At 49.8% G+C, this 14,026-nt stretch overlaps 1 protein-coding gene across 1 annotated transcript; it reads right to left on the bottom strand.

Moving 5' to 3' along the window:
* Positions 1-825: 825 nt before the first annotated feature.
* On the bottom strand, positions 826-13,262 carry WRAP53 (WD repeat containing antisense to TP53). Its single transcript, XM_057715335.1, has 10 exons — positions 12,711-13,262; positions 12,462-12,560; positions 12,080-12,191; positions 3,126-3,214; positions 2,831-2,921; positions 2,589-2,721; positions 1,795-2,003; positions 1,486-1,589; positions 1,208-1,342; positions 826-1,089 (listed from the first exon to the last, which is right to left on the bottom strand). The coding sequence occupies exons 1-10, from the start codon at positions 13,112-13,114 to the stop codon at positions 846-848; spliced, it is 1,620 nt and encodes a 539-aa protein (XP_057571318.1). The 5' UTR covers positions 13,115-13,262; the 3' UTR covers positions 826-845.
* Between the last annotated feature and the right edge of the window lie 764 nt (positions 13,263-14,026).

Raw genomic sequence — 14,026 nt, forward strand, 5'->3', positions numbered from 1 at the left:
CATTCCTCTCCCCTCTCTAGTCGTCACAGGCCTCCCGTCCCTTCCCTTAGGTTGCGCGGTCCAGAATGAAATCCCTGCTGACAGTATCTATTCAGAGACCCCTTTTCAGTGTTTGGCAAGGTGTGTGGAGTGGGGGGGGGGGGAAGCCACTGCTTGAAATAACATACCCCCCACCCCCAAAGACAGAGCAGATAAATGGAGAAACCAGACCAGTGACAGCTGCTGAATGACTCTCGCCCTGCATCTAACGGGAATACAGAATGTGACGTCTGTTTTTCGGCACCTTTACTCTTCCATGTGTGCCCTTGACTCTGGCTACTCAGTCACCTGCCTCCTGGGGGAGTTCAGGGAGGGGAGGCGGTCCTCCTGCTCCCCTTCCCCCAGAGCTGACTAATGGTCCCTCTGCTGCTGGCTGATGGTAAATAGTGTTGAGCAGGAGTGAGCGGGTGTCTTGTCTGTCACTGTCTGCACAGTCTCACAGTCACACCCAACAGTCTGACACACAGCTCCTGCCACTCCTGCTCAGCCACACTCACCCTGACCCCTACCACCCCCACCTTGGGAGTGAGATTTCAAACAGGTTCCCCCCTTCAGTTTACCAAGTTGCCTAGCAACCAGCCAGTCAATGGCATGAAGCCCCACCCCCCCCCCACTTCACTTCACACCAAGCCCAGCAGCCCCATTGGTCCCTTCCTAGTTCCACCTCTCAACCCTGGTTTCAGGAACAATATGCCAGTCCCCACTGCTGCTGGACCAGGGGAGCCCACTGGTACCTCTCCCGGCCCCATCTCCATCATTTGCCTCCCCAAGCAGACACAAAGACTCTAGTATCATATAAAACCTTTTTATATAAACTCACCCCCATCTCCCTCTGTCCTTCCCTCCTTCTTGTCCTGGTGAGCATCAGGGATACTGGTATCTGGGCCCCCCCCACACCACCAGAGCTGAAGCTGACATTCAAGGTGGACGTGGCGCATGGAGAGCAGGGGAAGGTCCACCTCCTCCTCCCCCTCGTCCCCACTCTCTGTGGGCTCCGGAAACACACGCTGACCGGAGGCAGTGGCCAGCAGAGGCAGGCTAGGGTGCAGGCTGTAGGGAGAGATGGGCGGTGCCAGTCAGCACCCTGAGCCAGGATGCTTGCTCCCTCCCTCAGGGACTTACCTCCCTCCCAACTCAAGCCCCCCAATCTGTAAAATTAACTTATGACCTCACTCCGTTGGTGCAGTCCTTCTGGGGCAGGAAGCTCAGCACTGGCTCCGGCTTCCCCTCAAGCCCAGCCCCGCCGGTGTCCCACACAGAGACAGCCCCACTAGTGCTGCCGCTCACTAGGAACTGCCCGCTCCTGGGGGAGAGAGGAGAGGCTTGCTGGCGTGGAGTCACCTGGGGCAGGAACCCTTCACAGTCAAGGGCTGGGACCCTACAGCTGGGCTCTGGCATCCCTGGGGGCATCAAGGCCCCAAGCAGGAAGGACCCATGGTCACTCACGGGTCCAGATCAAAATAGATGCGCTGATTGGTGGTCACTTCACGACTCAGGGACCACAGTGGATGCCCAGGCTGCCGGAGATCCCAGCATAGAAGCTCAGCGTCCTGAGGGCAAAGAACAGGAGCCTAGAATCGTTTCCACCCTCCACTGCCCCGCCCCCAACACATGCCTGCTTCCCTCCAGGTTTACAGGCGCTCCTTTAGCTGGGCTGATTTTTTCCCCACGCCCATCTCCCAACACAGCACAGACTACATCCCCACTCCTGCCTTTTACCCACCCTGCTCTGGGATCTCAGAACATAATCCCTACCTTACGGGCTCCTGAGAAGAAGCGATTGCCATCGGGGTGGAAACAGAGGTGGGTGATGCCCCCTTGGTGCCCTCCCAGCAAGGTGAGAGAGGAGCCATCATCCCAGGCATACAGACCCAGGGAGCGGCCATAGGAGCCACAGGCATAGAGGGGCTGGGTTGGGCTGAAGGCTATGCAGGAGATGATGCCGCTCTGGCCCTGCTTTTTTGCTAGAAAGGGAAGGAACAAAGCGGGGGAGAGGGCAAGAGCACCCGGCATGAACCAGGCTAATGAGAGGTACACCTCTGTCTCCCGTCCCAGAGCCCATGTGCTGACTCAGTGTCTCCCCCACCCCATTCATTTTAAGCAGGATGAAGACCTCCGATGCTCCCTAGATCCTTCTATCCCCCGCAGAGGACCTAAAGGCCCAAGCCCCACTTCTGCCCTCTCAAAACTCCGTTTTTCCTTGAAGGGATGGAAAAGCTAAATGCTTATAGGAAAACAGAATCAGCTTCAACTCCAGTTTCCTGGAGATACCAAGACTTTGGAGGCTAAAAGGTATAGATCCGATAGGGCACGTGCTAAGGCGTGAAGCAGCTCGTTACCCAGAGGCTGACCTTGGGAAAGTTTCATCCCCTAAGTCTGCTTTCTCCTCTGCCCACTGGGCACAACCTGCCCCCCAGGGCTGTACTGAGCATGATGTGACCTCCTCTGCCCCCCTGCCCCCGCACGTGACCCCCTGGCTCACACAAGGCCCCGTTGCACATGGCTGGGCCCTTTTCTCTCCTCCTCCCTCAGAGGTGCAGACTGCTTACCAAACGTGGCTCGGACCTCACAGTCGCGGCCAGGCCGGGACGTGGAGAAGATACGCACAGTCCGGTTGAAGCCACAGAAGAGCTGGGAGCCATCCGGGGAGAAGCAGAGCGAGTGGGCTGCTGTCAGCTCATCCTGAGGGCAAAAAAGGGCTGGAAACAGGCCTAGCAAAGAGTCTCAGCCGTTCTCAAGGAAGGAGAGCTAGGCCAGGACAAGCCCTGGGGCTGGGTGGGGAGGTCCCTACCAGGTGGTTGTAGGAGCGAAAGGAAGCCCGGAGCTCTCCAGTGAAGGCATCCCAGATGTGAATCGGGTTCTCCCGGCTGCTGCTGGCCACGCTGAGAGAGACACGGACACTGAGGCCCCGGTGCTGTCAAAGGAAGGGGAGGAAGCCAACTGACCGGCCCTCTCTGCTCACATCTGAAGGGCACAGCAAGCTTTCCTCCTCCCGAGACCCCTGGCAGCCCCTGACTCTCTCTCAGCGAAGCGTCCCCTTGAAATGCGGTGGGGGGAGGGGAGGGCAGGCAAAAGACATCACTTACTAGGATGTGTCTGGCTGAGCTGAAGACATCAGAGAATACCAGCAGTAATCATAGATGGTGTCGCCTTCCACCATTCGAAGGACGGGAGCCTGGACAGAGATGCCTGGGTCACTGGCGGGAAAAGGAAGCCCACTCGGACCTCTAGCAGTTTTACAGCAGAAGGAGATGCTCTGTGGGCACTTAGCCAGGCAGGAGAAGGCAGATGGGGTAAATACTAAGGACAGGATCTTGATCTCAAAGTTCAAGGCTCAGCTCAGCCTTTAATGTCACACTTGGGCCACCAAAAGCATAGAGAATTATCCTTTTGTTTTTTCAACACTTAGGAAGAAACAAGTAATATCCCAACCCAGAGACAAAGAAGCAACCAATGATACCAATATTACCGAGTGCTACCAGGCGCCATTTGATCCTCTAAAAAAATTATTGAACAGTTCAAACAAGCAAAGAAGCGTTAAAACAAAGCCAAACCAAACCCTGTGAATCCTCCACCCAGCTCACAAAACAAAATATTTTACAAAACAGTTAAAACCTCTTCCCAAGGAAACCCTCCCTCAGAGGTAAACACTATCCTGAATTTATCATTCTTGTGTATTTCTTTAGGAATATATTCATACAGAGAAAAAGTCAATATATACCATAGTCTTGCATGCCTTTAAACTTAATATGAAGGGTATCAAGCTGTATGCAGCCCATCGCGATTGTGAGATTTATGCTGACACATTTAGCTCGAATTCATGCATTTTCCCTGCTGTACAGCACTCCACTCACCCATCCTTCTCTATTGACAGGCACTGATGTTTTTCCAATTTTTGGCTGGTGTGCTTTAACATGCTGGTACACATGTGGGAGGGTTTCTCTGCAGTTTCTGCTAAAGAGGGAAATCACTGGGCTCTATGGTGTGTGCTCTGCCAACTCTACTAGATTATGTCACATTTTTTTCCAAAGTGCTCATCCGGATTTATTCTCGCCCCAGTGGCGTGTACAAGCGCCTGGTGCTCTGCCTCCTCTTGGTGTTGCCAGACTTTCAAATTTTTCTCAATTTGAAGGCTGTGAAATGGTATTTCATTACGATGTAAACTGGCATTTCTCATTACCAGTAAAGTTAGACATTTTTGTGTTTAAGGGCACCTTTCCATGCTTTTTGCTCAGTTTTCTCCTAGGTTGTTGTCTCTTACTGACTTACAGGAAATCTTTACATCAGTTAGATTCCAGTCCTTTGCCAGTTATTTGCTGTCCCTCGGTGGCGGGGGGGGGGGGGAGTGGTCACCCAGCTGTGACTACAGGATCCACTTCTCCACCCTAAACCCTTGCATCTGAGTGCCTGGTGGAAAGCGCCAGTGAGGCATCCCATAGGCTCCTCAAACTCAGTTTGCCTGGAACAGACCCAGCCTCTGCCGCCTCTGAACCTGCTGCTCCTCCTGGCCTCCCCACCTGGTCCTCAAGCCCGAAATCTGAGCACCGTGACTACTCCTACCCTTCACTCCCTTTCCTTTCCCAGTCCAACCCAAGAGCTTGCCAATTCCACCTCCTAGATTCGCTTGAACCTGTCCTCTTGCCTTCAATCCCACATGAAGCTACTCCTTCTTGCTAGCATTTCTACACATTCCCCAGCCTCCCTGCACCCCACACTCCAACCTGCCTTTCTCCACTCTGCAGCCACATCAAGGCCCTTGGAATCCTGTACAGTGTTGCCCTCCTGCTTAATACATTGCAATGCCTCCCCAAATCCCTCAATATAAAACCCAATCTCCTATGAAGCCTTCCCTTAGCAGGCGTCTACCCCATACCCACCTCTCCAGGCTCATCCCTCATCCCTGTATTCACTCCTGTAACATCTCCACATCCCATTATCCTGACTCTCAGTTCCTAGAAGGTGCCAACTCACTACACTCCTGAACTGCAGGCTTGCACATACACTAGTCTCCAAGTCTGGAATAGTCTTCCTTCACTTCCCCCAAAGACTCTGCCTGGTTGAATCCTAATCACCCTTTGAGTCTCTTAGAAGAGAAGCCTCCCTGATTCCTCAAGCTGAGCCAGGTGCCCTGTTCCACATGCCAAGAGCCCTCTGTGCCCTCCACTCTGCCGCGTATGCATCTGAGAAGGCAGGAATCATGTCTGTCTGTTTCCCCAACACCTAGTATGCAATCACCAGTCAAATGTTTTAATGGGAAAATGGAAACAGAAGACTGTACTAATAACATAAGGCCCAAGATAATAGCACCCTGAATTAAAACAGAAGCAGTCAGTGAAGTGGATGGATTAGGAAGATCAGGTGGACTTGATGGGATGTGGTGATTAACTGGATGCGGGGGGGTTAGGAAAAAGGAAGATTAAAGGATGAGACCCTGGTTTCTGGTTTGGATACCTGAGGTCACCAAGATGGTGCAAGGACTTGGGGTGCAGAGGAGGGCTACGAGGTGCCAATGTCCTCAGCGAGTTAGAGAGAATCAGACAGCATAAGCCTCAAAGGAAAAGCTTTTACAAAGCAAAAGAGCAATTGTCTGGCTATAGCATTCGGGAGTGAGGACACCCCCTCCCCAACCTGAGATATGTGGGGCAAAGAAGATACACAGTCTCTCCCAGAGAGGGTACAGGAAAGGGAAGGCCTCAGGCAAGAGCCAAGGGGTGGGGAGAGTACTCAAGGAAGAGGCCGGGAATTAGAAACAAGGAGTTCCAGAAAGCTCTATGAAAAGGCAGAGAAGGGAGAGGAAGAACTGGGAAACTATGTTGGGAAGAAGCAGTACACAGATGTATGAAAATGCCCCAAAATATCCTCCCCCCATTTCCCCACCTATATAAATGTTGTCCATTTCCATACAAAACTCGCATACATTAAAAATGAAAATACCTAATGAGTGAGGCTGTGATAGAATCAGTACACTCATACTGCCAACAGCAGTAATAATAATAAAAAAAAGAATAAGCAGCACGAAAAGCTTTTGAAAACAAATTGACTATCTGTATCACAAGACATAAAAAAATATACATACTGATATTCTCTGAACTAGGATGTTTCTTACTTATAAAATTTCTCTGATTCTCTGAAGCATCTCCAGCAAAACACATGGAGATGTTCACTGACAATCTATGATATAAAAATCCTGGAAACAACCCAAAAGTGCAAAACAGGTGAACAGGTAAGAAAACTATCACAGGCACTCAATGCAGTATCATACGCCATTTAACATGGTAACCATGAAGACCGGAGCACCGTGGAAAACATTTACGATATGATCATTAAAAGAAAAAAATGCACTGTACAAAACCATCTACCATAGGGTTACGACCACGTAGAAAGCTTCAGTACTTGGACAGAGCTTAGAAAGAATGTAGAAAAACTTAAAGGGCTGAATGTTATAGACTGGTGGGTAACAATGACTTTTTTCCCTTTATTGTTTTGGCCACACTGTGAGGCCTGTGGGATCTTAGTTCCCCGACCAGGTACTGAACCTGGGCCTTCCGCAGTGACAGTGCAGATCCCTAACCACTGGACCACCAGGGAATTCCCAATTTTTTCCCTTTTTAACATTCTCATTTCTCTTAAATGTGTGTGCAATAAATATTCAGCCTCCCACATTTCCAGTCTCCTCCAACTGTCCCTGCTCCTGGACTCTCTCAGGCTGCACCACGCCCACCGGGCCCTGGTTTCTGGACACCACTGGTTTCTGTTCCAGGAACCAGGGCTAGGAGTGCCTTAAGCTTGCATGCAGAACTCACATGTCTGCAGCCACTGATCTCACAGAGCTGCAGGTTGGGTAGGCATTCAGGACCATTCCAGGAATGGGGTACTCTTCTTTCACCATCAAGATCTGCACTCCCACTAACCTCAGGTACTAAAGAAGTCCCAGGCTTCTGGGCCACCTGGTCTCACCCCCACCTGCACGTGGCTCAACACACTCCCTGATCAGCCCCAACCCCACATTCCTCCCTGCTCCCCGCCAAATCCTTACCCTTTGGCCTCTGAAATTCCCACTCTGGAATCTTCAAACATCCTATTTTGTATCTTCTCGGAATGCTCGGTCCACCACCTGGACCTGCCCAACCCTGTCCGACTCTGTGGCCTTCTCAGGCTGAAATGTCCTTCATTCTCACTCTCCTCCCCAGTACACACCTCAAGGGCAGGAGGTGGGTGGGTGTCAATCTTGTTCCTTACCGTCATTTCCAAATATTTCCACCTCCCCAAACTTCACCTCCTCTGCAGTCCTGCCACCAGACTAGCTCCCCATTTTTGTCTCCTTCCCTCATTCACTGAGACTTTTATCTCCTGGTTTAGTCTCTCACTCCCCACAAATACTCCTGTTACTCTTGCTGACTTGCACTTCCACTGAGACCTTGAACTTGCTGTTCTCTCTGCCCAGCACATTCTTCCTCAAAATATCAGGTTGGTTCACTCCCTGACTCCCTCAGGTCTCTGCTCAAATGTCACCTTAATAGTGAAGTCTTCTCCGACCACCCTTTTCATTTTTATTTTTGGTCACATCGCTTTGGTTTGCAGGATCTTAGTTCCCCGACCAGGGACTGAACCGCGGGCCGTGGCAGTGAACGCCCCCCAAATCTTAACCACTGGATCTCCAGGGAACTCTCCAGACCACCCTTTTTAAAATTGCAATTAATTCCCCCAGTCCTCCTCTCTGCTTTATTGCTTTATCCATGGCACCTGTCAGATATATAGCTCACTTTGTTATTTCTTTATTGCCTGTTTCCCACACTAGAATAGAAGCTTCACAAACACAGAGACTTCAGTCTGTTTTGTTCCTGACTGACCCCCAGCACCTAAAACAGGCCTGGCATATAGAATGCGCTCAATGAAAACTTGTTGAATGAATAAATCAATGAAAGAATGAATAAAATAGCCCATGCCCTGGTCTCTGCCATTCCTTGACTTCCTCAGCGGCCACGGCCTTCACTCTACACCTGCCACCCCGCCCACAATCTCTGACCACCACCTCCAACCCATCCAGCTCCCTTGCTCAGCTATTTCTACCACAACAATTGTTCAACGTCATCAGAAACCCATTTACAATCCATTTCCTTACCCATTTTACACTCTGGTCAACCATTACAGTTGTACCCCTGCAGACACTCTCAAAACACCCCTGGTCTTTCTCTCCTTCCAAACCCCAGCCAGACCTCCTATTCCTCCTAGTACATGCTTGCACCCAACTAATACCAAGGACTACTAGCATGTACTGAACATCGACGACATGCCAGCCACTATTTTAAGCACTTTACCCTAATTTTTTAAATTAATTAATTATTTTATTTTATTTTATTTATTGGCTGCGCTGGGTCTTCGGGCTTTCTCTAGTTGCTGTGAGCGGAGGCTACTCTTAATTGTGGTGCGCAGGCTCCTCATTGTAGTGGCTTCTCTTGTTGTGGAGCATGGGCCCTAGGTGCATGGGCTTCAATAGCTGCGGCACGTGGGCTTCAATAGTTGTGGCACATGGGCTCAATAGTTGTGGCGCACGGGCTTAGTTGCTCCATGGCATGTGGAATCTTCCCAGAGCAGGGCTCGAACCTGTGTCCCCTGCATTGGTAGGTGGATTCTTTACCACTGCACCACCTAGGAAGTCCTACCTTAATTCTTTTTATTTCTATTTTTTTGGTCGTGCCACGCAGCAGGCAGGATCTTAGTTCCCCAACCAGGGATCCAACCTGTGCACCCTGTAGTGGAAGCGTGGAGTCTTAACCACCGGACTGCCAGGGAAGGCCCACCCTAATTCTGTTAATTCTCACCACAACGCTATGAGGTGGGTGCTATTATTATCAACCTCGTTTTACAAACAGAGAAACTATAGTCAACTTACTGGGAAAAGATGGACAACCATGCGAACTTGTCTCACTTTCAATGGATGACAACAAATTTCTAGTGGGCACTGAGCAAAGAATAGCAACGCTACTCTACACCAAGCACTCCTTGGTGGTTTTGATTTTCTGCTCCCCAGGACTGGTCATTTCACACCTTCTGCTCTCTCCCCATAACCTTCTGCCTTTAGCTGATAAGGTCCCTTTATGCTTCACTGAGATGCCAAGAGACAGAGACACCCAAATCTTCCCACGACTAAACAGCTACCTCTGAACACACCCTCTGCCTTTCTTCCCACGGCAAGGAAGGATTCTGCGCCTGTCAAAGTCTAGTCCTTCAATGTGCTCTGGATCCTGTCATCACCCAGCCACGTAGGGACTTTGTCACTACCCCCGCTTACAGCAGCATCCCTCTCTACTGGGTTATTCCCGACTTCACAGAAGCATCTCGTTAACCTTTCTTTGGCCCCACATTCCCTCTGGTCACCATCCCATTTCTCAGCTCCCTTTCACAGGAAAACACTTCCGAAGAATTATCTCTTGCACCTACCCTAATCACCTTCTGCCTCCAACACTTCTCTGAAAGTGCTCTTGTCAAGGTCGCTAATGTCTTCTTGGGTCATTCTCTAAATTTGCCCTCACTCTCAACAGCATCAGACATGACTTTTTGCCTACAGTTCTGTAATTTCTCCTGCACCCACCTCCATATGCTGGAATGTTCAGGCTCAACTTGAGCCTTCTTCTCCATCTATACTCTCTCTTGAGACTGTCTCCGTTCTCAAGACACAAGGTACCATTGACATGCTCTCCCGCTTCCAAAGTATATCCCTGATGCCCTTCTCAAAGTCTCTCCTTAGCTTTACATTTCACTTTTAAAGTACCTAAAAACCCTTGACTTCTGTTCCAATACGTCTTCACATCCTCTAAGTAAACTGCACCCTCATCCACCCAATTGACTTCCAAGTCCTATGAAATATACTTCAAACCCACCCACATCTCTCTCTCCTGATACCACCCTACCACAAGCCAACATCATGTCTTGCCTGGACTGTGATAAATGCATCCTAATGAGTCTCCTCTCTTGCCTGCTCACAATCCATTCTCTAAACTTCAGCCATCACTTCACTCTTCTCTTGTAAAATCTCTCCCACGGCTTCCCCCCCAAAACTCTCCAAATGCCCTACACACAAGACCCGACAAATGTGGCTGCCAGCCGCCTCTCCACCTTCACCATGCTCTCCCTCTCACTGGCCTCGGTCCAGGCACACCAGCTTTCTTTCTGTTCCTTGAATACACAAAGCTCTTTCCCAGCTCTCAGTCTTTGTACTATCTTTGCCTCTTCCTGGAATGCTCTTTCTACAGCTCTTCACATAACCAATCTCATCATCCTTCAGGTCTCAGCTCAAATGTCTCTTTTTCAGAGAGCTGGCATCCTCTAGCTAGTCTCCCCTCATCGTGTTTACTTACTTCATAGCACGTATTATAATCTGTAGTGAACTCGCTTATTTATCAGTTTACGTTTGTTGTCTATGTCCCACACAAGAAAGCAAAGCAGCTCTTCATCTGTCGCATTCATTACTTTATCCCAACACTAAACACAGTAAGTGACATATTCTTTATCGAATATCTGTAAGTCAATTAAAAGCCACAATGAAAGGGACGTCCCTGGTGGTCCAGTGGTTAAGAATCCGCCTTCCTGCCCAACATCACTAATTATTAGAGAAATGCAAATCAAAACGACAAGGAGGTATCACCTCACACTGGTTAGAATGGGCATTATCAGAAAATCTACAAGCAGTAAATGCTGGAGAGGGTGTGGGGAAAAGGGCACGCTCTTGCACTGTTGGTGGGAATGTAAATTGATACAGCCACTAAGGAGAACACTATGGAGGTTCCCTGAAAAACTAAAAATAGAACTACCATATGACCCAGCAATCCCACTGCTGGGCATATACCCAGAGAACACCATCATTCAAAAAGACACATGCACTCCAATGTTCATTGCAGCACTACTTACAATAGCCAGGACATGGAAGCAACCTAAATGTCCATCAACAGATGAATGGATAAAAAAGATGTGGTACATATATACAATGGAATATTACTCAGCTGTAAAAAGCAATGAAACTGAGACATTTGTAGAGACATGGATGGACCTAGAGACTGTCATACAGAGTGAAGTGAGTCAGAAAGAGAAAAACAAATATCATATATTAACACATATATGTGGTATATAAAAAAATGGTACAAATCAACCAGTTTGCAAGGCAGAAATAGAGACACAGATGTAGAAAACAAACATATGGACACCAAGTGGGGAAAGCAGGGAGGGTTTCGGGGGGGAATGAATTGGGAGATTGGGATACCAGATAGTACACTCTAAACATAAGCAGCTTATTGTATGTTAACTGTATCTCAATGAAAGTTCTAAAAAAAAAAAAAGAATCTGCCTTCCAATGCTGGGGACACGGGTTTGATCCCTGGTTGGGGAACTAAGATCCCACATGCTACGGAGGCAACTAAGCTCGCACGCCACAACTACTGCGCATGCAGGCCACAACTAGAGAGAAGCCCGTGCCTTGCAACAAGGAGCGAGAGTGCCACAGCAGAGGATCCCACGTGCTGCAACTAAGACCCAATGCAGCCAAAAATAAACCTTTTAAAAAAAATTTATAAAAAAAAAGGGGGGACTTCCCTGGTGGCACAGTGGTTAAGACTCCGTGCAGGGGGCCCGGGTTTGATCCCTGGTCAGGGAACCAGATCCCACATGCATGCTGCAACTAAGAGTTCGCAGGCCACAGCTAAGGGGCGAGCAGGCCACAACTAAGGGGCGAGCAAGCCGCAACTAAGATCCAGCACAACCAATTAAATAAATAAAATTTAAATAAAAAACAACAAAAACCCCCCAAAAGACACTGTGAGAAATCCACTACTCTTTTATGGAAAACACATATTCCTAACTAATGAAGGACAAACACCTCTTTAAATGACTTTAGAATTCAGGGTAGAAAATACTACCTGTGGAAACTCATGGTGAAGAACTGTCCTGCCCAGGAACTGGAAACATATGGACTGTACTTTCTCCACCTACAGGAAAGACTTAAATGTGCAATGTCTGATGAATGGGCAGAGTTAGCCCCTTCCCTTACCATTTCTGCATATTCCAGCTGCTCCCCCTCATTGTACAGCTCTGGGGGCAGGTTATAAATCCGCAGGATGTTATCAGCACTATTGGTCAAGATGCAGGAACCATCAGGGGCCCTAGGAGTAGGAAAGAGTTAGGAGGCTAGACAGACCTGTATTTTCCATGTGTAGGACTAGGGCTGAGCTGACCTCTGGGATAGCTAAACACCCCCTATCTTCCCTTGAAGGAAGCAGAAGACACACAATCCTAAATGAAATTTCAGCTCAATTCAAGAGGAATTCTTACTCCTTCTCCCACCATGGTGGATCCTTCTCCCAGAAAACTGGGGTGTTTTAAGGTGGAAATCCTGAGCGTGATTACCTCCCTGCCCCATTATCCTTACTTACCACTTACAGCCTTTCAAGAAGTTCTCAGGTTGGGTGCTGAACTCTGACCAGGAACCGCTGAGAAACCGAGGTACCTGGGAGAAGCTGTAGTTCCAGGCGCTGGAAGGAAGATGGGAGGACAAACAAACCTGGGTCGCCAAAACAAAGTGGAAATGGGCCTGGAGAAGTGGGGCTGAGGACGGGCGGATGGGATATATCTCACGCTTCCAATCTCCTCAGATTCCTGAGCCAACTGCTATCACCACTTACTGGTAGTCCTCATCCTCTGGAGCGCGTTCCTCAGACACATCTTCCACGTCTTCTCCGGGCCCCAACTCTGGCCTGTTCGTTTCTTCTGCAGGAAAGCTCGCATTCTCAGAAAGTTCTTGCTCCTCGACTCGAGGGCTCAACTCACTAGAAACACCAAATCCTGTTTCCAGGGAAGTGGAGAGAGAAGCTGGGTCCCTCTCCTCCAGCTCCTGGGACACAGCTGAGCCAGCCATGGGATCTGGGGACACCCGGGGCGGATCATCCCCATCGGGTGGCGGTGGCATCAGTTCAGGGTCCGTATTTTCATCCATCGGGGAAGGCTGAGGAGAGAGACAGGCTGGAGCCGGGGCCTGGTCTGAAGGAAGGCAGTCCGGAGCTAAGAGCGGCGCCTCGGGTGTCTTCATGCTGCGGAGGAAGCGCGGCAGACACTGGCCGCGGCCAAGCAGCCCTCTTCCCGCCGGCTACCAGCTGCCGGGCCCGCGGAGCGGCCGAGACCGCTTCAAAGTTCGAGCAGATCTGGAAGCAGAACTGGAGAAACCCACCAGTGCCTTCCTTCTTCTCCCGGGAGGGGGCAGAAAGCCAGGCGAACAGCCGTACACCCGCACTGGAGAGCACAGCGTTCCTCAGCCTGCCCGGTCGCTACACGCCATCTGTTCTCGCGGGATTTGGGCCCACCTTTCGATTGGACCTCCGCATCTCGGATCAGACTTCGCGGGCTACCCACGGGAGGGGCGGGGCAGGGACGTAACAGGTCACGAGTTACTGTTCCCATGAAGCCCTGGGACTCCCAGTGGCTGCTGGGAGTCGTAGTCCAAAAGCTTCTGCTTCTACAAGAAGTGCCTGAGCTCCCCCTGCGGTCTTCCGCGATTGTTCTTAAAGCACCTACTCCCCTCCCCCACCAGCAGAGGGCGCCAGCGCTGTTTGCGTTTACAGGTTTTGAGCCTCTTTTGCATCTCAATTGCTAAATTCCTCAGACCTCCATCTCTTCTCATTCTTTCAATGAATATTTTTTATTGAACTCTCACTTGCTACCTAATACTGTACTAGGCACTGGGAAACACAACAGTGAATAAGATAGCAGACAGGGTCTCTGCCCTCTTAAGGCTTATGTTGCTGTGTATTGAAGGCAAGGAACAAGTCATTTCAAAAAGTCATAAGGGCTGTAAAGGAAATTAAACAAGATGGTGTAATACAGCGAATCTGGGGGTATTCGTTAGATTGGGGCACCAAGGAAGGCCTTCCCAAAAGGCGACATTTTAGCTGATGAGTACAAACTATCCAGCTATCTAGGAGAGGCGTGTTCCAGGTAGAGGGAA

The sequence above is a fragment of the Hippopotamus amphibius genome, chromosome 17, assembly GCF_030028045.1.
Source record: "Hippopotamus amphibius kiboko isolate mHipAmp2 chromosome 17, mHipAmp2.hap2, whole genome shotgun sequence".
NCBI lineage: Eukaryota > Metazoa > Chordata > Mammalia > Artiodactyla > Hippopotamidae > Hippopotamus > Hippopotamus amphibius.